Source organism: Typopeltis vanoorti, chromosome 10, assembly GCF_054136105.1.
Source record: "Typopeltis vanoorti isolate ZY-2024b chromosome 10, IOZ_Tvanoo_1.0, whole genome shotgun sequence".
NCBI classification, from domain to species: domain Eukaryota; kingdom Metazoa; phylum Arthropoda; class Arachnida; order Uropygi; family Thelyphonidae; genus Typopeltis; species Typopeltis vanoorti.
This window is the reverse complement of record NC_143558.1, coordinates 105203966-105229254: the sequence shown is the minus strand read 5'-3', so window position 1 is coordinate 105229254 and position 25289 is coordinate 105203966. Positions and strand designations below refer to the sequence as shown.

Below are 25289 nucleotides of genomic sequence, written 5' to 3'. Positions count from 1 at the left end.
ATAAGGAAGAAGTTTTCAGAAGAAAGAAAGGGAACTTCAAAATGATCTTTGTGCTCCAAGGAAACAAAAAACAAAATAATATATTATTATTAAGAGAGGCCACCAGGGAGTCAGTGACTCATTGAGGGAGGCCACATACTACATGCACCAGCTATCATACTTATTCTTGAATTCATTCATACTGCTTGCACTCACAACATCCAATATGTTAGTATATGTTAAAGAAGACATGAAAGAAAAAATATGTTCTTATTGAAGAAGTGTTCTGCACAAATTACTTTTTTGTTTTCAAAGAAATTTGAAAGATATTAATGTGAGTCAACAATATTTCAATTTACTTTGTCTCTCACTCAGGTGTGAGGTTACCTAATTAGATATCAATGATACCACTGAAAAGAAGAAAAACGAGTATTTATTAAATTTGGAATTGACTGCTTTTGTGTATTCCTGAGATCTTTAAAAAAAAAAAAAAAACAGGAAAAAAATCTTTGATGTTTTTATGTTTGATGTAAACTTTGTGGGTCCTTTTCTGTTCAGAATATGTTTAGTTAAATGCATATCTGGATATAGTACTTACAAAACTAACATTTTATACATGCATACTATTACACCCATGCAATACCATATTTTACACTAATATTTGTTTGTAAATAAAGATATTAATTTAAATTGATTTTGTTTCTCACCCAATCTCTTAAGTGCTTTAAGTTAACCTATTTTTATAACAATACCCCAGATATGAATCTATTATAAAAAGGAGAAACTAGTCGATAATCTGGAAAACCAGTGATACTATGATATTCAGCAGAAGAGGTTAGAATAAAAAATTTCAAAATATTAAGACATTTACTTTTGTTTAAAGTTCACTAGTCAATTAGAGCAATTGCTTGAATTTTTTTTTTGTGTGTGTGTGTGTGTGTCAAGGTTTTTTTTTTTTTTTTTTTTCTGTGTCTTGCTTGCTGGCAAAACTGACTCTTAAGCTGTCTGCTGGTGTATAAAGTACACCCAAAAGTACTCTATATACAGAGTATGTGTTTGTTTGTTTCTGTGTGTGTACACAAACACAAAAGACATACATATTCCTCTTGGGGTGGGATGTACTTTATACACTACCAACTGATAGTGTATGACATACATACTGATGTATGAAAATTTTAAGAATGCATAATGCATCAGCACACATCTTAATTGGTCCAATGCAATTAATTGTATGAGAACTTGGAAAACTTTAATATATCGATTAATGTGATTTTACATATGGAAAGCATAAAGGTCAAATGAACAATAGCTATGCTTCCCGCTTCATGGTGAGATCAGATTATCATTGGCAAATGCTAGAGTGAGACATCGATAATTTGAATTTTGATATGATTTTTCAATACAGCCATATAATATACACAGAAATTGGAAAAAGTAATAACTTGTGAAATTATTATAAAATATATACATGTTTACACAAGAATATTATTTAATTTGCCAAATATTTCAGTCTGAATATCACAGACCATCTTCAGTGGCTACATAGGAATAGTTTTAAAAAAACAAGGTGGAATAAGAATAATTGATCATTCACAAATAGAACAAGCCGCATGATGTCATATCGTTAAGTATTAAAAGAGTAAACATTTTTTTTATCAGAGTCATGATTAAATTAAAGATATTAATTCAGAAATGCATGTAATAATCTTAAATAACATTAGACTAAAATAATAATAATAATAATGTGTTATCCTGATTAAACTTTCCCAAATTTTTGATACAGATATAGTCATTACAATTCAAGTTAGGACGATGAAGTAAGGCCTCCACACTTTCTTTAAATAAATGTTCAATATAGTGACATCTGTGTAGGAGGAGAGTCTTGGACCAAAGGATGTTGTGGCTTGTTTCTATTCCGTGCTGAGCTAATCCAGATTTCTCGGGTTTGTTGTGTTGAATGGATGATTGATGCTCTTGAATTCTTTTTTCTATAGAGCGTCCAGTTTGTCCAAAGTAGGAAAGATTACAGTTACATGGAACTTGATACACACCAGGTAGAGACATGGTTGAGCGTTTATCTTTAGAAGAAAGAAAATGGGTGGATAATTTGTTAATAGGTATATAAGTGGCTGTTAAATCATATTTCTTCAGAATTCTTGAAATTGATTCTGAAATCCTGGAAATGTAAGGAATTGGAACTCGACGTATTGAATCTTTGCTGTTTTGTGTTGGATTGTAAGAATCGAAAAGATGTTGAGTACTCTTTTTGGAGAAGCCATTTAGTTTCATGTGATGTTTGATAGTCGAAAGTTCTTTCTGTAATAAATGAGAAGTTGAACAATTAGTTTTGGCTCATCAGATTAAACATTTTATGATTCCTGTTTTTTGACAAGGATGATGGGCAGATTCTTTGAGAATATAATGACCTGTGAAAGTTGGTTTTCTGTAAACTGTTGTTGTAAGAATGCCTGAAGGCGAACAGATGAGGAGGACATCTAAAAACGATAACTCGTTGTCTTTTTCAATCTCCATGATAAACTTTATACGAGGATGTAAGGAATTGATACTGTTTAAAAAGAAAGATAAGGAGTCTCTGTTATGAGGCCATACAGCAAAGATGTCATCTATATATCTAACCCAAAAGGATGGTTGAGGGAATATAGATGAGAACAGGACTTCTTCTAGGTGTTCCAAATAAAAGTTGGCTAGAGCAGGAGATGGTCTGTAATATTCAGACTGAAATATTTGGCAAATTAAATAATATTCTTGTGTAAACATGTATATATTTTATAATCCTAATGTCACAAGTATCTTTAAAGAATCAAATTGTGAAATTATTATTTTGCGGGACTGAACCAAAAATAGGCTGAAATAACTCGTTTTACTTATTTATACACAAGTTCCAACCTTCTTTGACTATAATCACACAATCCACAAAAGCTCTGGCAGAAAACAGGACATTCAGTAGATCGTCAACACAGTTTCCCATTGTAAAAATGGACAAAAAAGTTATAAATTATTTATAGAAAATTATATATATAAATTTTTCTGTATTGGTGTCCTAAACACATCAATTCACACTTCATGCACACAAAACAGACAAAACTCAGAAAACAAAAACAGCAACTCGTGACAAATGACAACGTTCAACTGGATTGGTTGACATAATAACCAATCACACCCACTGATTTCTGGGTGAAATTGTCTCAGCACACACCCCTGCATCACCTTCTGGGTGGTTTAAAATCACTGGAATGCTAAGAATCTGACTCGCTGCACCATCTGTACATCTGTTCAAAGGTTCTGCATTTGTGACCACACACCCGGGCTATTAACGCAAATGTGATGCAATGTTTATGCATCGAAAAGTGTTCTCTTCGTGAAGCATTAGCATACTCTTTTTAATTTTAGGAATCAGGAAGGCAGGAAACAATTAGTCAAGTCTTTAACTGAAATAAATGTAAAAATATAATATCAGTGATATTGCTATGCCATGGGTGTGCACCACACACCTGGAATATACGTCCCTGATATATATATATCATATCTGGTTGAAATCCTATAAATAACATAGAAATCATGGAGTTTTAAACTCAAGTACGTAGGTGTGCACTACACACCTGAAATATATATATATATATATATATATATATATATATATATATATATATCATCAGCCATTGTCAATCCTGCTGGATGAAGGCCTTTTCAAGATTCTTATGCTTGTCCTTCCTTATCCTTGAAACACAAAAATAATTCATCTCTTTCAGGTTTATTTACAGCTCTTAACAAGAATACATTTGTTGCATAATGTACCAAAAGGAACTATCTGTTGTTTCAGGAGAAACTATGTATCATTTATCTCTTCCACGACTAAACTTCATTTAAAAGAAATTCATTTGTTAATTTGTTTGTTAATTTGATAATTGTTAGTTTCCCTTTTCAATGCCACACCTGTTCTATTATTCTCTTTTACCAATTTAACTGTAAAATGAAGTCTCTTGTTCCTATTATATATTTTACGCTACTACTTTTATTTATTTCATGCCCTATTTTTATGCTCTACCTTCTATTTACTTTATCCTCCTTTACTTTATTTTACCTGCTGTATTTACTTTACTTATTCTTATCTCTATCTACTTTATCTTGGTTTATTACTCTATACTCTATTCTAACTTTACTCTTTATACTTTTACCTAAGTTACTACAGGTTATCTAATTTCCAATTTACTCTTAATTTTCCATTTAAGATTTATTTGATGTTACGACTGCGCCACCAAGATTCCCCTTTATGGGTATTAAATATAATTAGGATTACCTGCAGTATCTCTTTAGATCTATCTCAAGCGTTATTGACAGTCGTGGCTACTCTTATTTAACTTTGCACACAGGTTCACATTTTTATTTAGAAACAGTGCATTGGAATAAGGATCAGTGAATACACATTCTTTAACATAACAAACATATTCATTAAACTAGGATGCAATAGTAGTTTCATAAATGAATTGACTCTTCAGAAAATTAAAAGCTAAGAATTATAGTCTCATGCATTATACAAACAGTAAATTAGACAGCAATACTATCATACACCAATCTATAATCTCATTCATTCTGCTGCTAAGAATTATAATATCTCATACATTGTAACTGTACATACATAATAAACATGCAGCAATACTATCATACAAGAATCTATGTTCTCATCCTAAAACTAATTTTTTGATTCAATATATATATATTTCAATCAACAAATTTCTCATATCTAAATTATCTCAACCATTCTTTAGCCTCTTGGTCCGGAACAATCATAATTTAATTTTATAAATGTCCCGCCGAATATATATATACTTCAAGCAACAAGTTTACCATATCTTAATTAACACCAAAACTTCTTTAACCTCTTAGTCCGGAACACATAACCACACATTAACCTTGGAATTGTCCTGCCAAATATCAGTCAATCTTCCGAAATGTTAAACATACACAGTTCTTCTCTTGACACATATATCTGAACTGGCTCTTTCATCTCTTATTTGGTTCCACTGACTTCTTTTCCGTTCTGGGCTTCACCATTCATGCGGCTTCTTTTTTCTTTAGCGCCATCGCATCTTGAAGGGTATTCGGGGCCTGGAGCACACTACCAAAACTGGTTGCTTCTCCATCTTAGGTCTGAAAATTCATGCAGGCATACTTTTCTTTAGCTCTGTCGCATCTTGGAAGATTTTCGGGGATTGGAGCATATCTCACCTATACTGCCTTTTCGTTCTGGGCCTTAACATTTGTGCAGGCTTTTTTCCATTAGTGCCGTCACATCGTGAAGAATTCCAAGAACTTGATGCAGGTTACAGTTCGACTTCTCCTTAGACATTTCCCTACTTCTCTTCGGACGTCCAACAGACCCGCGATGCTGGATTCCATGACACTATGAGAGGAGACTGCGTTTCTGCATACCTGCTTCCTTCCTCGCTTCTTGCCTCTGCAGACCAGCATACTGCCTCCACCTACTACATACTGGATCTTCTGCCTCTGGATACCTCGATAAGAAGTCCCTTGAATCTTTTCTTGTTCCTTTCTTATACTTCCCCTTGCGGATCCTGGATTAAGGACTGAGAACCCCTAACATTCCTGTGCAAAGGGGGATGTGACCTTCAGAGTTGTTGATTACTTCTGTTTCCTCCAGAACACACAAAAACAATCTTATTCACTACATGCGGGAGATCCTTAGTTGTTCGCTGCCTGTTGTTGCACTGCCCTTGAGACATGCATTAGGGTAAACTCGAACAATTGGAGGCACTTTACATTTTACAAACAAAGTTTCTAAGCTGTCTTTGAAATTGGAGCCATTTAAAATGATGGACAGCTTTCTAAGGCATTGTCCTTGAAATACACAGCTTAACATTCCTAACGTTTCAATATATACTTGTATGGTTTTTCATATCACAAAAATTATTATAACTACAGTTAATATAAACCTTATATACAAAATTCCTAATAACAACAATCCACAATCAGTGTTAAATTACACTATCCTTTTTTGTACAATATTTGTGACCACTGTAAAAGTCTATGCAATGTTAAGAAAAAAATTCCTACTGCATTTGAATTTTACACAACCTCCTCTTTAGAAGTACAAACTTTGTGCAAGTGCACTAATGCCTATAGTTAGCACCATGTTGCATTTCAGCAATATGGCAGTGAAATGATATTTGCTTGTTGTAAAACAAGACTACAACTGTGTAATGACTTGAAATGCCATCAGAAAATTCAATATTTTCTTCTCCCAAGGTTATGTTACAGAAATAATAAATTAAATTTGAGGCAAGTCCTTTTTACAATATATCTCAATTAAACAGTTTGTAGCGGACCATAAATATACAAAGATTTCTTATATAAACATTTCTAATTACAAGAAATAATGCATCTTTGCTATACAATTAGAAAATTTTCACATATATGATAAATAATAAAACCAAGGTTATCCTTTCCTTTTTATTTATTTAATCAAAATCAGCTGCCACTATAAAATAATGTAAGATAATCTGATATCGCTAAATAGCAGATATTGTACATCTTTCTGAATAAAGAAGGGCAACATTTTCCCTATTGCCCTTTTCATCTGTTCCATGGATGATGAGAAATACTCGTACATTTATAGCAGTGTCACATGTCTTTTGTTTCTTAATTCTCTTATCAAGTGATGTATCTACAGTATCAGACTTTGGTTGGGATGTCATGAGACCTCTTTGTAAAATCTCAGGATGGAGAATTCATGCTCTAAAGCTTTTCTGTTTGGCACCAGATCTCATCTACTATGGACATCCACTAACTGACAAGAAATAAATGTGCTTGGAAATGGAACACCGGGGTTACCCTGGATGCTATACCAGCACCAGAGCATGCCTTAGGTCCAGTCCCTGTATCATGAGATAGGAAACTTACTACAACACCAGTAACCCTTCGGCAAGCCCATTAATAGCCAATGTATCCTGGCTGGGCCATCTAGGACAACCTGTCTTAGAGAAGCAGAAGTCAAAGTAATGAAAGCCTACCAGGATTTTCCTTTCTCAACTGCCATGGGTCACAATGCATGGTAAACACAGCAGCAGGGCATTAGATCAGTGAAGGAGGTCTAGAAGATAGTAAAAAAGACTAGAAAAGTAGAGCAAAAACCATGGGGAAAAAAGCAAATTGAAAGGGAGAGAATAAAAAAAGGCCAGTACCATCAATGGGAGGTTCGTCCACCATTAACATGCCCCACAGAGGAAGGGCAAACCATGAGAAGTAGCCTGTCTAAATTTCATTGCCATTTTATTTACAAATTACAACTATACATTTTATTGCATACTAAGAAATCAAAAAAGACAAACATATAAATGAGTTATTTAAGTATGTTAAAAATTTTATCTCACCGGGTTTCCAGTTCATTATAGTAAACTGCACCATTGCGAAAGATAAAAAAATAATTCTCTTCATAACCTTTAGAAGCTTTGTTCTTTACATTCCAATTGTACTCTCGAGCCATTTTATATTCGTATCTATTGAATGGTAAATGAAAAATATTAAATTACATGTAATCAAAAATCATTTATTCTTTAATGTATTTTTACAGAAACACTTACAAGATAAGCAGACACATAAATAAAGATGTGCAACTTTAAAACTAATTTTAGTAGTATAAATGAAAATATTGCTTCACGCAGTAGAAAGTAGTTTTCATTCTTTTTCAGGGGAGAATGGTTGAGATACAGGGTGCTACCCAAAAGTTCAAGAGAATGTGACCATAAAAAATTACCTGGCCAAACTCCTGGTTTCCACAGTCTCCTTCGAATTATCCCCTCCCCCACCGGCATGTATATGGAGATCCCAGTGTTTTCCATGATTCCATGCATCCTCAAGTGTGGTTGTATTGAGTACCTCCTGCAATATTCTGCCTGGATCTCCTCAATCATGTCAAAACAATGGACTGTCAGTCAGGATTTCATCTTGGGAACAGGAAAAAGTTGTAGGGAGAAAGGTTAGTAAAATAAGGAGAATAGTTGCTGGGCAGGTACATCATCATGGTGGAGAACTATGAGTAGGATTACTATTGCAATGACTAGTCATCATTATAGACACTACATTGGGTACTGGGTAATAGGTGTTTAGCTATCATCCCACATTAAGAACCTAAAGGCATTCAGTTCCTAATAATTTATTGGTACATAAACCAAGGTGTTCACAGTTCAATGCATTTACCACTGTATGACTATTAGCCATACTTGACACTACTTATTGTGAATTTAACAGACCTATATTATTAAGATTATTGCCAGATTTTCATACATTGCTAATGGATGAATCAGGATGAATCAACTAGCCATGGATTTGGCCAGTCGAACTTGCACCTTTTGGTTTCTTCTATAGTTTGCCAAGCATATGATCACTGTTGTCATTCTAACCTAACTTATTCTAACTTACATACCACTTTATGTCTAACTTAATCTATCTTATTTCTAACTGCTATGCATCCACCTCCATTCCTATGTGATAACATTGTATTCATTCTATATAATTTTCAGAGTAAATCATTTAGTGGCGGGGTCGTTCCTGCCACTTGCCAGTGACAGTTTGATTGGTGGGAGGAATTGCTCATGGAAAATGCCTTGGGTGTTAAAAAAGACAATCAACATTGACTTGAAATTGCTGAGAACATGATGTGCTTTTTTTTCAGCCACAATGAATTCTTCGACTTCCACTGCGACAACTGCTTTGTCTAAGGTCATAACTGATGATGAATCTATGATTCATCATCAGTTATTATGACCTTGGAGATGAAGCTGTAATCATCTCTGGTTTGATCTTTGAGCTCAGTCTCAAAGCAGTCTCAGTACAAATTTTGCAGCAATATCTCACATGTTCAAAACATCTGACAAAGTACATCAAAGAGGTCCCATACAACAGTCCTACTATCTCACAAATAGCATGGATGGTTCATCTATGATCTGTAAAGTTGTCCTGATGCACTTTTGCAATATTTTCCAGTGTTGTGCTTGCTAATGATCATCCAGCATGCTCATTGTGTTGACAGACCCTCATCTATCCTTTTAAGCATTTATACCACAAAAAAGTTCTGCTTTGCCTGATAGTATTATCACCAAATGCTTCCTTAAACATTTGGTGAGTTTCTTTTCTTTTCTTTTATTTTTTTTTTGAAGTTGATGCAAAATTTAATGCAGATTCTTTTCTCCTTAAAAACAGCCATTTCAGTTGGAGAAGAAAACTGCCAAACAACTAAAAGACGACATTACAAAATGCAACTTCTCAGCATGCTAGCTGTTAGCATACTGATTCACTAAAGGTACTGCTAACCCCCTTGTAGCGGCAGAAAGCTGTACCATAACTGGTTTGTGCAGGTGCTATTCAAATTCCCCGAACTTTTGGATAGCACATCATATCAAGGAGGGGGAAATATATACGGATATTCCTTGATATATGCAGTTAATTAATCCTCGATGGACACTGCATATATATCGAAACAGCATTATTCAATGTTAAGAATTAATGGGAATAATCATAATGAATCCTGAAAAATATAAAAATTTATACATCATTTATTTTTTAAGGTGACATGTATTTATATATTTTATTTATACATATTTATTACATAAAAATTTATCTAAATATTTATTACATAAAAATTTATCTAAATATTTATTTTTTATAAAAAAACTTATCTAACATAAATTGAACAGTAGTAGCTTTTTTTTTTCTCCTCCATGATTTTGCGATAACAATCAATTTCTTTATTTAAACTGTGACTAACGTTCATGCTTCTCTCTACATTTGGATCTATCTCTAGTATAAGTTCTTTTGCCTTCTCAATTGTCCTAAACAATTCTTCAAGTTCTTTGATAGTGATTTCTTTAGATACATCTTTCAGTTCTTCTTCCTCTTCGTATGCCTGCTGATGTTCGATTCCAAGAAGATCTTCGTTACTTAGGTCTTTCGAATGTGATTCCAACAATTCCCGAATATTTTCTGAATCGACATTCTCAAAGCCAAGAGCACTTCCAATCAAAACAATATTATTGATAACTTTGTTGAAGGGATTAATAGAACTACGAAAATCATTTGCAGATTCAGGCAAAAGATTCTTCCAGACTGCTCTCATACAGTTGGCTGTCACTTCTTCCCAAGACTCGTGAATGTTTATAACTGCTTGTTTAATATCGTATTTTTTCCAAAATTCCTCTAGAGTGATTGGATCATCTCCAGTTGTAGCTCCAGTTGAATTGCCTGGGCGAAAGTTCTTCTAATATAGTAAGCCTTGAATGCAGAAATGACCCCTTGGTCCATAGGCTGTATCAAAGATGTCGCATTCGGTGGTAAAAATACGACCCACACATTACTATTTAAATCATTAAGTGAGGTGGGATGTTCAGGGGCATTATCCAATACTAAAAGAACTTTGAAAGCTAAATTATTTTCATTGCAGTATTTTTCAACTGTGGGACAAAAATGTGAAGTGAACCATTCTTCAAACAACTGTTTGGTAAGCCATGCCTTTTTATTTGATTCCTATATTACTGGAAGGGATTGTTTGTTACAGTCTTTAAAAGCCCTTGGGTTCATTGTTCGATAAATTAGCATTGGCTTTAATTTGAAATCACCTTCAGCATTACCTCCATGTAAAAGTGTTAAGCGATCTTTGGATGTTTTATAACCAGGTGTGGTTCATTCTTTTCTTGTTAAAAATGTTTTTATTGGCATTTTCTTCCAAAACAGGCTAGTTTCGCCTACATTGAATATTTGACGATCGTCGTACCCAATTTCTTTGATTATTTTCTTTAATTCAGCTGGATATCTGGCTGCAACATCTTTATCAGCACTTGCTGCTTCGCCTGTTAATTTTACATTTTTCATTCCAGATCGAGATTTGAAATTTTCAGCCTTTGCTTGCAGAAAATATTGCAATCACATCTTGATATTTGTTTTATTTAAGTGTAGAAAAAGGGCTTAAAGCCTTGAGCCTAAGATTATTGCTGTCGATGGGAATACGCTTCTGATTACAATCTTCTAGCCAAAGAAATAGTAAATCTTCCATTTTGATCATTAATGGGCTTCTATTTCTAGTGCACTGCATACTCAAATATGCAGATGTCACTTTGCCTTGTTCGCAGTACTCAGTCGCTTTATTTAAAATGGCTCGTATAGTTGATTCACCAAAGCCTAGAGCTTTGGTGAATCAACTTGTTTTGCTTTCTCCATTATCAAACCTTTTAATAATGTCAATTTTAGTATCCAAATTAATAAGTTTTTGTTTATTACTCTTTTTTTGAGGCATGGTTATGAAGGGCAATGCTTTACATAATTTGAAAATTACGTGATATGCGAATAGGCCGTAAGCATACACTGTAATACATACACATATACGTCTGTACGCGCCATGCTCTGCTGATAAATTGAAGCACTGAGACTGAGGCTGAGAGTGAGTTACTAACATTGGAGCACGACTCGTACCACGTGATCTGATCAGTTTCGTTGACTAAGTCTTATTTTCAAATTTTTAGGCTGCACTAATATGTCCGCTAGGAGATGTGTTTAACATTATGGGAAATACTAAGGATAGTGATCAGAGCTTACTCCACCTTTACTACGAGTTTCCCCTGTCAACTTGTTGGATCCGCCGAAACTTTTATAGTTTCTACATTTGGCACGAAACTCTTGTAGTTTCTCTATTTGGCTTTGAAATAATGTTGGATTCAATATCCACTTAATTTGAATAATTTTGCATTGCCGAAGTGAAGCCTTTTGGCTCCCTTTTTTTAGCCCAATACTTTTGTAAACAGTTTTCTATCAAAGTATATTACTGAGTTCAAAGACAAACATTTTACACAAAAATTATACAAAAATGTGAAACAACAGCCCAACAATACTGATGACTATCTGAATATGAATTTGTAAAACCAAGAACGTCTGATCAGTAAGAATATGAAAAGTAAATATGATTTCTACGTGATGCGCAATGTGTTACATACAACCTGGCATGTGCATGTAACTTGTTAAATCAACTTCCATCACATGGTCTTCTGTGTTTTACAACTTAGTAACCAGTTTCATTTTTCAACTCCTGATCACATATAGAAACAGTTATCATTTACTATTACAATGGTCACTAGCAAGTTGCTCTCACTATAGCAAACACCATTATAACCAAGTATAGTAAATTCCCACCAAATCTCCTGTGGTCCCTACATGTTCTGCATAATGAGGTGAGCATATTCATATCTGTCAATTGTCTGTGTTCTTCGGTGTTTGTTTTTTGCAAAAAAAAAAAAAAAAGACTGGTGATTTTCAGATGAGTCTTTATAAATGCTCCTTATACCTAGACTGAATTCAAAAATGAGGTCTGTGTGTGTGTGTTTATGTATGCCATGGTGAATGGTTAATTTCTAAGCTAATGACAAAATATCCAAAGGCTATTTTTTTTCTTCTGAGCATGTCTATGCTTTTCCTTTCATGTAATCTTTTTCCTGCACATAGTTTTATCAAAGTATACTGCACTCAACTTCTTAACAGTTAAATTTATATCATTCTCAAATGTAGAACAGACAATTCTATCTTATAGAATTGTCTACATAATAGAGAGAAAATTTTCTTTTTAATGCATACCTTTGATAACATCTCTCTGTTTTTGGAATAATGGAATGAAAAAGAAATCACAATGCTCTAGACTTGATTAGTTAATGTGTCTGAATACAAGAGAAGTCCCAGAGGGGTAGAAATAGGGTAAGATAACGACATGGCACAAAGGGCTAAACTGGTTAGATCCATATTCAGAAATTTTATTTATTTATTCGTATGGAGTTTCCTCCCTTTTTTCTCCACCATCCCTATTGGGGCAAGTTGAGCCCCCTCATGGGGGGGTTAAGTATTTATGGCTGTAGATCCGTGTGTGTTCACGGGGCCAGTTTGCCCGCTTGCGGGATGAAAAACGCCAGATAAATTGGCAGAAAAACCCTACTGCCTGCACCCAAGACCGGCTAATTTGGCTATGGCTGAGGAAGATCCTCAAATTCCTCACATCTTCAACGGGAATCGAACCTGGGACACTCCTTCCCCAGTCATATGATTGCGAAGCACACAGCCACTAGGCTAACCGCACGGACTATTCAGAAATGGACAAAAAGTAATGCTGTATGGTGCAAAAAAACAGTACTGAACTTCGGTACTCCCTTCAGTACACATGATATGAGATATGCCGTTTGACTACATGCACGTTAATAGAAGAGCACAAGTCTACTCTATTACATTTAACTGGCAATGGTGTTGATCTTGAACCAAATGGTCTAGGCCTGCGACATTTGTGAGCAGTTTGTTCGTCGTTTCCGTAAGCTTGCCCCAAGCAACAGCATCATCACTGCCATAATCGAGAAGTCTCGACGTACCAAGAGTGTTCTGCTGCAATGCAAAGGACATTCGGGGAGACTACAAATGAGAATCACAGGCATGTGCTGGAGCAAGTGTTACAGTCTCCAAAACATAGTCACTACAGAGAATCCTTAAGGAGCTGGGTGCTGATGTCATTCAGGTTTGTCAGTGTTAAACAGCAATGGATTATGCTGCACAGCGGGAATAATGTGCACGCATGCTGGCCAATGTCTATGAAGATCCATCCTCCCTCCATATTGTTTGGTTTTCGGACTAAGCACATTTCCATCTAAGCAGTCATGTAAACAGATGAACCTACAGGTTTCTTAGTTTCTCGAAATGTGAATTTTTTCAAGAGAAACTTCTTCACAGTGAGAAGGTCACCACATGGTGTGCAGTTTCTGGCCATGGCATAATTGGGCCCTACTTCTTTGAAGAAGTTGGTGAACCGTGACCTTGAATAGCGAATGTTATATCAAGAATGTGTTGGTTCCGTTCAGCCCAGGATTTGCAAAACAAAAAACATTCGATTTCATGAACAAGTACTCCAACAGAATGGAGCAACCTGTCACACGTCATGTGGTTCTAGAACCTATCTGTCAGAACACTTCCCCGGGAGGCTCATTTTGAGGTTTACAGAATTCCAGTATACCCTTCATGTTCGCATAATCTCACATCGCTTGATGGGGTATACTGAAAGAATGGGTATTCCACCACGACCCATCTTCAAACCTTGATGAACTAAAGGATAAAATTACATGACATGTCCAGCAAATGTCCTAACTCTTATTCTCCAAGATGACAGAGAATCTTCGTATGTGCTATGAAACCTGTCTTGAAAGAAAAGGTGCCTATATTGTTATTTTTTTTTTGACCCCACCATACCATATGATCCTCGAGATAGGCTAGGATTTATTTCGTATCCAAACACAAGTATACAGTAATAGTAATTAGTACAACATTATTATTATTATTATTACATAACACCTCCAGGGAGTCCAAAGACTCATCGAGGGAGGGCACCTGCTCTACAACTCTCCGTCTCCACTAACCGCAACTACCTTCATCTACACCAGGCATCTACCACCGACCACCACCACTATTTTCACAGACAATCACAAACATCGATGCCCATGGCAGGATTCGAACCCGCAGCCTTTTGGCTGGAGAGCGGTGCGCTAACCACTCGGCCAACCAGGCCAGCTTTTACAACAAATTAGGATACATTACAAATGAAAACTGGTTAAATTTAGTAAGTAAATTATATAGGGAATAATAAGTAAAATACGAAAGAAAAAGAAACTATACATAAGTTATATACAATAAATATGGTCAGACGTTCCTCCAAAATCTTGCACATTTAACTGCTCTCTGTACAGGATATAAAATCCTCTTTTGTGCAAGGTGATTGAAGAAGGGGACAAGAAAGAAGGTGTGTTTCATGGATTGGGTTGTCCCACACAATTATCCAGTCCAGTGAGGGTAGCACCATTTGATGAGTTTTGTTTGCAGCATCCTATCGTTCACAGTCTGTTGAGGCCTTACCAAGTATTCCAGTTCCAAGTGGGCACCACATGGAAGATGTTCGGTTGTTGGAATACCAGTATTATTCTCAGGGTATAGTGCAAGCCATTGTTGAAGTCTTGTCTCTGGAGGGATTTTAGGTGGTTCAACTTCAACAATGGCTTGCCAGGAAGCTAAGTCAGGATCTTAGTATTTGGGGCACTGTAGTCTGCGAAATAGCGGGTGGTGGGTGGTGCTCATCATTCATTTGTCTGTTTCTTTCATCAGCTGAGAATCCAGATCTTCAAATTGAAGGGGGTGCAATACCAGCCAAAGTATACAGGTCTCTTAGTGGTGTTGGTTTCAGGCATTCTGTAATTAAGTGGCAGCTTTCATTCAATGCTGGGTCAAGTTTTTCAGCAAGGCAGGATCTGGACCATACAGGACAAGTATATTCAGTAGAAGAATAGCAAAGAGCCAAGGTAGAAGATCCCAGTGTGCTAGGGTCTGTACCCCATTTGGAGGAAGTATGCTTTCTTAGCATGTTTCTTGCATAAACTTTTGCCTTTGTTTTTTCTGTGTGTGTATTTTATACGAAACAGTGCAATCGAGAGTCACACCAAGGTAGACTGGATTCCAGGAATGTTCTACATTAGAGCTTTCCCAAGAAATCTGTAGCTTCCCGTTGGCTTCCTTATTATTAAGGTGGAAAAGGCCAGTCTGGGTTTTCAAGGAGTTTGGTTTTAATTGATTCATGGTTCGATATAATGTGTGGTTAATATGTGGTTCGACTATTTAAGGCAAATGATAGAGTAGTTTCAATGGACTTGAAATTTTTTGATTGAGCAGCCATGGTAAGGTCATCAGCACAAATAAAATTTCTAGTTCCTGGGAAGATGGGGAGATCATTGACGTAAATGTTGAAAAGTAATGGTGATAATACAATTCCTTGGGGGAGGCTCTTTTTTGGGGGATGCCAGCAGCTCTTCCTACCCCCGAATCCACAAAAAAAGCGTCTGTTTTCCAAGAGTGATTGGATCAGGAGAACAAGGTGATAGTCTCTAGTTATTCAGTATATTTTATTTCTGAGCATTATTATTATTATGGGAAACTCCAAGGAGTCCTTAGACTCATCAAGGGAGGAGCTAAACATCATGTCAAGAACCATTCAGCATTCGCACAGTATCTATCAATACTTTGCTTTGAACTCATTCCCAGTCATAGTGTTAAATTGTGAATGAATACAATTCACTAAGGAATGTTTCATTCATAGTTTAACAAGCTTAAGCACAAAAAAGAGAAATGCTTGTATTTTGGTATAATTGTAAATGGCCTGTAGAGTTTTAGGATAACATGATTGGTACAATTTTTGAGAGTATTCACGTGTGAAGTTCCTACTAGACTGTATATTAACAGTGAAAATGATATATATCTTGTCTGTTAGCAATGATAGAAAGTTTGTGAATTGTATATAACCAACTAGTAACACGAGGTCAAAGTACACGGGCGAGACACCGGGATTAGTGAGATGCCTGAAGCGGTCACATACGCGTAAAGCACATGGCGCACCGAAGTCTTCTTGGAAGACGCTACGGAAAGGATATTTTCTTGTACCCATGAGTACAAGAAAATAGCAAATCGAGTGAAAATTAAGCATTGCAGAAGGGGTGCCGATAGGTTTGATATAAAAGGGCTGGAAACCCACCGAAAAGTTCTTATGTTTTTCTCTCTCTTTGTGGCTGGAGTTCTACTGGTGCCCTGGTCGAGGTGTGTGTCGCCACCAGTTTCAAGCATTATGATGAGCAGGTAGAAGTTTTCGTATGCAGCGGGCTACACACGGGGAAGTAGCAGCTAGGTAGCGAGCTGGATGGATGTAGTTTCATCTACACACCAAGAAATCTCTAGGCATGGCTGATTGATGTGTAATTCCAAGTGGACCAACCTAAGCTGATGAAATTCCCACCCACAACATACAAGGAAGACAATGTGCTGAGAAAAGGAACCAAGAGACGAAGAGATAAGCCTGATGAATCTTCATGTTCGGTAAGGTACAAGCCTTTGATTAAGTTTTGTATGAAAGAGAGAATTTTGTAATTTAAGAATCAAGGACATTCAAAAAAGGTTAGAACTCTAATTAAGATTAAGGCAAGACTGTGATATATAACCAAAGTTGAACATTTCAAGCCAAGGGCTTTGTCTAGTATATGTGATGACTGTTAATTATGTCTAAGGTGTTATAGCATTACCTAATCCTAATTGTTTTACTAATACTTTAAATGTATTGTTGGTTAGAGAACTGAGAAAGAGAGCTGCCGGAATTTGAACAAGATTGTTCCGAAGCATTGATTAGTGTCCAATATATGTTGATTTCTTTTACTTTGTAATTTAGTAGTTTAGTAATGATTGAAAATTCTCTGTTGTGTAAAATTATCAATATGTTAAATAAACCTTTTGCTCTTATTCATTTGGTTGCCTGAATTTAAGAATCTGATGCACCACTCATAAAAGATTCGGACCGAAGCGGGAGATATATAGGGAGTAGACTTTATAAAGGAGGGTCACGACGAGCATTAGAATTGAATTAGAAGGTATTATCATTTCAAAGTGGGGTATTTTAGGTATGACAAAGTAACTATGTACAAGTCTGAGAGTTCACTCCTTGGCTGAAAGGTATTTCCAATTTAGGGGTTCAGGGTGGCACAGCAAAACAAATAAATTTTCCCTGAACCTTAACAAGGAGATAACTCCAGACATCTCTAGCAAAGGAACTGGCTCCTCACAGATACAGTTCCCTTTAAGATAGGTCAGTCACTTACTTGACTACTTAAACAGCAAGAGTGCACATAGAGCTCTATATCTTAAACTATTAATAAGGGGATTGTATGCAGTGCCATATCTAAATATAATATAGGGTTAAGGGAAGCAAGACGGAAGGTAAAGGCAAATATAAGAGAACATTATAATGTAAAAACAAGTTACAACAAATGGTGCAGTAGACAGGATGTGAATTGTAGAATTAAATCGAAATTTTAGACAAATCACAGTGAGTAGGTTTCGGATTCTGAACAGGCAATTTGAAGAGAAAAGGTGAATTTTGGGTATTTAGAAACATATTATATTACATTGCAAACTCAAATACAAGCATGTCCACTCCTACTAATAGTTCAGGAACGAACGACTCAGAGTTTTTTAGGTGTGTAAATCCACAACAGGTATTCCCACAATTCTCAGGGGAGGAGACAGATGATATCATAGCATTTTTTTGGTATGCTGAGGAGCTAGGAAAAGCTGGAGGACAGACAGAACTTTGAGCTACTTGTGCTGCTATGCAGTAAGCTGGTGGGGAAGGCTAAGAACTTCCTCTACTCATCCCCAGTTCTAAAAGAGACCCTAGATTATTCAAAATTCAAGGAGGTCCTAATTTCACAATTCTCTAAATTGAGAAGTTTGGGGACTAACTTGTGGAAGCTCCAGAGATGTGCTCAAAAAGACCGGGAAAGTGTGTCCGAATTATAAAATAGATTACTGACTGTGGCAAGCACCCTGAACGTCTCGAATGAAGAAAGACCCCATTTGGACTGGGCTGTCTTCCAGCAATTCAGACTGGGGGTGAGACAAGAGTTGAGAGAGACAGCATTCAGCAGAAGAATATCCAATCTGGAAGAGTGTTACAATGCTGTGAAAAAAAAGGAGCAGATGCGTGGGGACATCTGTCCTGCAACTGCTACCGGCCTTATTATTATTATTCTGACACCTCCAAGGAGTCCAAAGGCTCATCGCAGGAGGACACCTACTGTACAACTCTCCGTCTCCACTACTACACCAAACCTCTACTACCAATCACCTACATCAACGCCATTTACTGCCCACAACCGCCACCACAGCTAATATTTTTATCTGTAAATAGCGTGTGTTCTATTAACATCATTGAGGAAGAACATAGCTCAATTAAATACCAAACACCAGAAAAGGAATGTAGGGAGAGGAAGGATAAATCCAAGAATGGAAAAGAGAGTGAAGGAAACAATGTTGAGACAATCAATAGATTGACTTAAACCATTCGTGACTTAAGTGAAGTTCGATCTATTATTAGGCAGGAAGTAGAACATCTCCAACAACCTGTTATGGAATGATTAGATGAGGTAATGAAACAACTGGGAGAAGTATCCATGAGGGCCCCGGAACCATCCTGTATACCACGATTAAAAGAACTACAGAGTTGATTCGCGAAGAAGTTGAGAGGTTACAAAAACCCCTGCTTGATCGGCTGGACTCAGTCATGCAGAAACTGGCAGCAGTGACCTCCCAAGATGTTGCAGAAGTCCCTTAAATTCGAGAAGGGCCAGTGAACAGACTGATAGAAGAGAGCAGCCCAGATGCTTCGATTGTGACAAGATTGGGCACCTTGCCGACAATTGTTATAGCAGTAGGAGGCTCCAACAAGAATTACAATGAAGAGTCTAGATCCCATGTATATGCGAACAGAACTTGGAACAGAGGTTGAAGACATCAGGGGAAGTCTTCTGGAATGATTATAGAGGGAAGAGTCTGTGGGAACTATTCTAAGGCTTTGATAGACACAGGTTCCGAAACCTCCATCATTTCGGAAGATTATTTCAGAATATTGGAACCCTGTAAGAAGGGAGGTTTCATATCTCAGGAAGTCTGTGAGACTATCAGGAATCGCAGCCTCCACAATTCACGCGACCAAGTCAGTGAACTTAAAGGTGTATTTGCCGGAATTCAATCTGCGTGTTTGGCATGAGTTTTTGATTCTGCCAAGAATTTCTCTCCCACACATGAAGTTGATTCTCGGAAATGATTTCCTAATAAGACATAAATTCTCATGTGATTACGCAAGGATGGAGGTATGCCTTCTTGGAAGGAAGAGAATCACCAAGGAGAATCATAGATTACACTATTTCAATGAAGACAAGAATTCATTCGACGTTGAACCTAAACGAAAGGGTAACGAAGAACAGGCTGAGAGATCTAAAAATAACTCATCATGCAATCATTTGAGTTCAGAAGAAGCCTCCTTATCAGGAGAGAGAGAGAGATCGTCCAGAAAGTAATAAATCGTTGGAAGGCAAGCTTGTCAGATGATTATAGTGACACAAACAAGAATTTGGATGAGGTTCAGCCTAAAATGCTGGGAATTGACTATGTTCGCATCATAAAAGGGACTAGGAGAACCTGCAGAAAGCCAGGTCATAATCAGTTCATGTCACATAAAGGGGGAGACAACCACAATGATGTATGTTTCTCCTACAATCAGAGGAGCTTACGGCATGATGTAAGGGAAGAAACAGAAGGAAAGAATTCAGAAAACATAGTCCAGCCTAATGACAATTTGAAATTCAGATTTTTCTTTGCAAAACAACCCCCCCCCCCGCCCCATAGATTGTAAGGGGGAACACAAAGAAAAACTTTTAAAAGGGAGGGGAAACCTTTGTTAAATTGTGAATGAATACAATTCACTAAGGAATGTTTCATTCAGTTTAACAAGCTTAAGCACAAAAAAGAGAAATGATTGCATTTTGGTATAATTGTAAATGGCCTTTAGAGCTTTGGGATAATGTGATTGGTACAATTTTTGAGAGTATTCATGTGTGAAGTTCCTACTAGACTGTATATTAACAGTGAAAATGATATATATCTTGTCTGTTAGCAATGATAGAAAGTTTATGAATTGTATATAACCAACTAGTAACACAAGGTCAAAGTACACAGGTGAGACACCGGGATTAAAAAAGCGAATCGGGTGAAAATTAAGTATTGCAGAAGGGTGCCAATAGGGTTGATATAAAAGGGCTGGAAACCCACCTAAAAATTTCTTATGTTTTTCTCTCTCTCTGTGGTCGGAGTTTTACTGTTGCCCTGGTCGAGGTGCGCATTGCCACCGGTTTCAAGCATTATGATGAGCGGGTAGAAGTTTTCCTACACACAAAGACGTAGTGGCTAGGTAGCGAGCTGGGTGGATGCAGTTTTGTCTATGCGCTATTTTAAACTGACATCCATTCCACTTAGCCCAGTCTGCCAATCTATCCAAATCATTCTGCAAAATTTTGACATCATGTATATTCACTATTGCTCTATCTAATTTTGCATCATTGGCAAATAAATGAACAGTTTCCTCTCAGATCCTTTCCTATATCATTAACAGAACCAAGAACAGAACCCTGAGGCACATCACTAGTCACAGGCCATCTTTTGGACTCTACTCCTGAATAAACTACTCTCTGATATTTCTCCATCAACCACCCTCCAGTCCATCTCGCCAACCCTATATCCATCACCATGTGTTGCAGTTTACTGATTAGAATTCCATGTGGTATCCTGTCAAAGGCCTTAGCAAAGTTCAGCAGTATCAATGTAAACCCATTACCCTTATCCAGTTCAACCGTCACTGTATTATAAAATGTGAGCAAGTTACTGAGGCATGATCTACCCTTCACAAAACCATGCTGCCCCCTCACCCCTCCATACAGTATCCCATTTCCATCTATCCATTCCTGTATTTTGCTCTTGACTAATTTCTCCAAAACCTTGACAATGACTTCTGATATGCTGATCAGTCGGTAATTTGCAACAGCAGTCTTGGAGCCTCCTTTATGCAATGGAACTATTTTCCCCTCTTTCCACCCCTCGGGACTAATCAAGAGATGAGACTTAAATTAAATAATATGGTAAAGGGAACTGACAATTCCTTTGCTGCTTCACGTAAGACTCGAGCTGGTATACCATCCAATCCCACAGATGTATTCACATTAAGGTTCTGTAATATATTATTCACCTCAATTTCAATATAAGTCTTTGGGTCCTTCATTCCTGCAACATCACCACCTGGATGATATATTCTTGCAAAGTGTTCCATTAATAATTCAACTATTTCAACTGATTCAGCTACCTCCCTACCATGGCCATTCCTTAAAATCATTCTGAAGTATATTTTTTTCTTTTACTTGCAGCATATCGAAAGAACTGTTTGGGATTCTCTTTAGCATGCATTGCTGATTTCCTTTCATAATCTGCTTTTGTTTTTCTTACCATACTAGTTACCCCCTTCTGGCTTGTGTTTTGTACTGTTGGTGTGGCTGCAGGTCACCTTTCTATTTAAATTCCGATCACAATTGTTTCTTTTTTTGCAGCTTAAGCTTAATAGTGTTATAACTCTTAGGACTCTAGGTATGCAGACAGTCATTACCTCCCTCAAACGCTTGTTGTTTACTACTTCCCATGCACTATCAACATCCAGCCCTTGCAGTTTTACATGCCATGGCACTGATCCAAGCAATCTCCTAAGCTTATCATACTTACCGGACCAGTAATTCCACATGTAACCTGTCTTAATTGAAAATTCCACGCATTTAGCCACCTCCCGGGTCAAGACCTTATTATCACTTTCACCAATTGGTGGCAACATGGATATATTCATTATAGTCAATTCTCAGATGCAATTAATAGATAGAGCACTCTCGAACCCTAGTATATTCCATTACATGTTCTCTCAGGTAGTTATTATTATTATGGGCAACTTCAAGGAGTCGACAGACTCATCGAGGGAGGCCCTAACATCATGTCAAGAACAACTATTCGACAATCACACAGTATCTATCATACCTCGCCTTGAACTCATTCACAGTCATGGCACCCACAACAGACTCTGGTAGCTTATTCCACTCATTCACCACTCTCCAAGTAAAAAACCTAGCTCTAACACCCTTGCTAACCACAATCTTGCCCAGCTTCCATGTATCGTCCCTAGTCCTCCCACCACCGGTCCTATTCTCAAAAATATCTTCTGAATTAATCTTATAAAAACCCTTCAGTAATTTGAATGTCTCAATCACATCACCCCTTTTCCGCCTATCAACCAATTTCTGCAACCCACAAATCTTCAACCTGTTCTCATAAGGTTCATTCCATAGACCTGCTATCATCTTGGTCACTCGTCTCTAGATCTTCTCCTCCTCCCACCAAGAAGAAACCCTAGCACCCATATCTGGGTGCAGTAGTCTAGATGAGGTCTTATCAAGGCTCGATAGGGAGGAACAGTAACCTGTTTGTCTCTGTCTTGTTAAAGTATTTTTCAGAAACCAAGTGATTTGATGAGCTGATTTAGCCACTTTTGCGATGTGCCTGCTAAACTTCAACTCCCTATCCACCAACACTCCCAAATCCCTGGCCTCGTCAATCTCTTGAAGTACGGTTCCACCAATGTGCTATACTGCTGCTAATCTTTTCACTCCAAAATGCATAACCGTAAACTTTGCCACATTAAATTGACATCCATTCTTCTTAGCCCAGTCCTCCAAACTATCCAAATCATCCTGCAAAATTTTGACATTCTGTGCACTCACTATTGCTCTACCCAACTTTGAATCATCAGCAAACAAATGAACATTTCCTCTCAGATCCTTTCCTATATCGTTAATGAGCAAATTGAACAGTAGTAGTGCAGGAACAGAACCCTGCGGCATACCACTAGTCACAGGCCATCTTTTGGACCGACTCTTGAATAAACCACCACTCTCTGATATCTCTCCATCAACCACCCTCCTACCCATCTCACCAACCCTATATCCATTCCCATATGCTGCAGTTTACTGATTAAAATTCCACGTGGTATCCTGTCAAAGGCTTTAGCAAGGTCCAATAGAATCACTGTAAACCCATTACCCTAATCCAGTTCAGCCATCACTGTGTTATAAAACGTGAGAAAGTTACTGAAGCATGATCTACCCTTCACAAAACCATGCTGTCTCCCATACAGTATCCCATTTTGATCTATCCAACTATTTTCTCCAAGACCTTGACAATGATTCCTGATATGCTGATTGGTCGGGAATTTACAACAGCAGTCTTGGAACCTCCTTTATGCAGTGTAACTATTTTTTTCCCTTTTTCCACACCCCTCGGAACTAACCCTGACCTGAGACTCAAATTAAACAAAATGGTCAAGGCACTGACAATTCTTTATCCGCTTCACGTACGACACAAGCTGGTATACCATTCCAATCCCACAGATGTATTGACATTGAGGTTTTGTTATAGACTATTCACCTCCACTTCATTCACCACAATTCCTGTATAAGCTATTGGTTCATTCATTCCTGCAATGTCACCACCTGGATGATATACTCTTGCAAAGTGCTCGCTCAGTAATTCCACGATATCGACTGATTCGGTTACCTCCCTACCCTCAGCATTTTTTAAGATCATTCTACCATCAGCATTTTTCCTTTTACTTGCAACATATTGAAAAAACTGTTTGGGATTCTCTTTAGCCTGCATGGCCAATGTTCTTTCATAATCCTTTTTTGCTTTTCTTACCAAACTCGTTACCCTTCTGGCCTGCGCTTTATATTGTTCATGTGCCTGACGGTCACCTTTCTCCTTAAATTCCCTCCACAGTTGTTTCTTTTTTTGCAGCTCAAGCTTAATGGTGTTATTCATCCATTTAACCCCTACTTGATTTATTATTCAGACTCTAGGTATACAGTCAGCCATTGCCTCCTGCAAGCACTTCTTAACCGCCTCCCATGCACTATCAACATCCAGCCCTTCCAGTTTTACATGCCATGGCACTGAACCAACCAAACTCCTAAGCTTGTCATACTTACCAGCCTGATAATTCCACATGCACCCTGTCTTAATTGTAAATTCCACACCTTTAGCCACCTCACAAGTCAAGACCCTATGATCATTCTCACCAAATGGTGACAACGTGGTCATATTCGTTACAGCCAAATTCTCAGATGTAATTACTAGGTCAAGTACTCTCTGACCCCTAGTATTTTCCATTACATGCAGTCGCAGATAATTATCCCTTAATAACCGCATAAAATCCAATTCCTACCTCCCATATGTCCTCTCCTCCTTCCAATCAATGTTACCATAGTTGAAATCTCCCATAATAATTATCCTCCATCCACTCATTTCTTCTATTTGCTTATTCATACTATCTCCACCATCTATTCCAACAACTGGTCTATAGCAGCACCCAACTGTATTTTTTGTTCTGTTAGTCTCAATCTCACACCAAATAGCCTCAAACATGCTCTTTTCTCTATCCTGCAGTTCCACCTCTATTCTCCTTGGCTGCAGCTTATCAGCTATCATCAATAACACTCCTCCCCCCATTTTATTCTTCCCATCACTCCTGAACACACCATACCCTTCACATTCAATCCCACTAGCTATATCATCTTCTGTCAGCCATGTTTCACTAATGCCAATAACCTGTGGTCTGGAAGTGCCAACCAAGGCCAAAAATTCTTCCTTCTTGTTCCTAATACTTATGGCATTAGTATACATGAATTGCAGAAGCCGATTTGTCCCATCCCTATTTTGATGCCTTATACTAACTATCCCATTCTGATTCGTGGTCTTTC

General features: G+C 37.3%; 1 protein-coding gene across 1 annotated transcript in view; it reads right to left on the bottom strand.

The window, feature by feature from the left end:
- The window catches only part of atms (RNA polymerase II-associated factor 1-like protein antimeros), a 249647-nt gene that overhangs the window by 62838 nt on the left and 161520 nt on the right, over positions 1–25289 (bottom strand). Inside the window, exon 10 of the mRNA XM_090398808.1 lies at positions 7389–7514. Within this exon, the coding sequence (XP_090254934.1) occupies positions 7389–7514 (126 nt within the window). The remainder of the gene's footprint in view (positions 1–7388; positions 7515–25289) is intronic.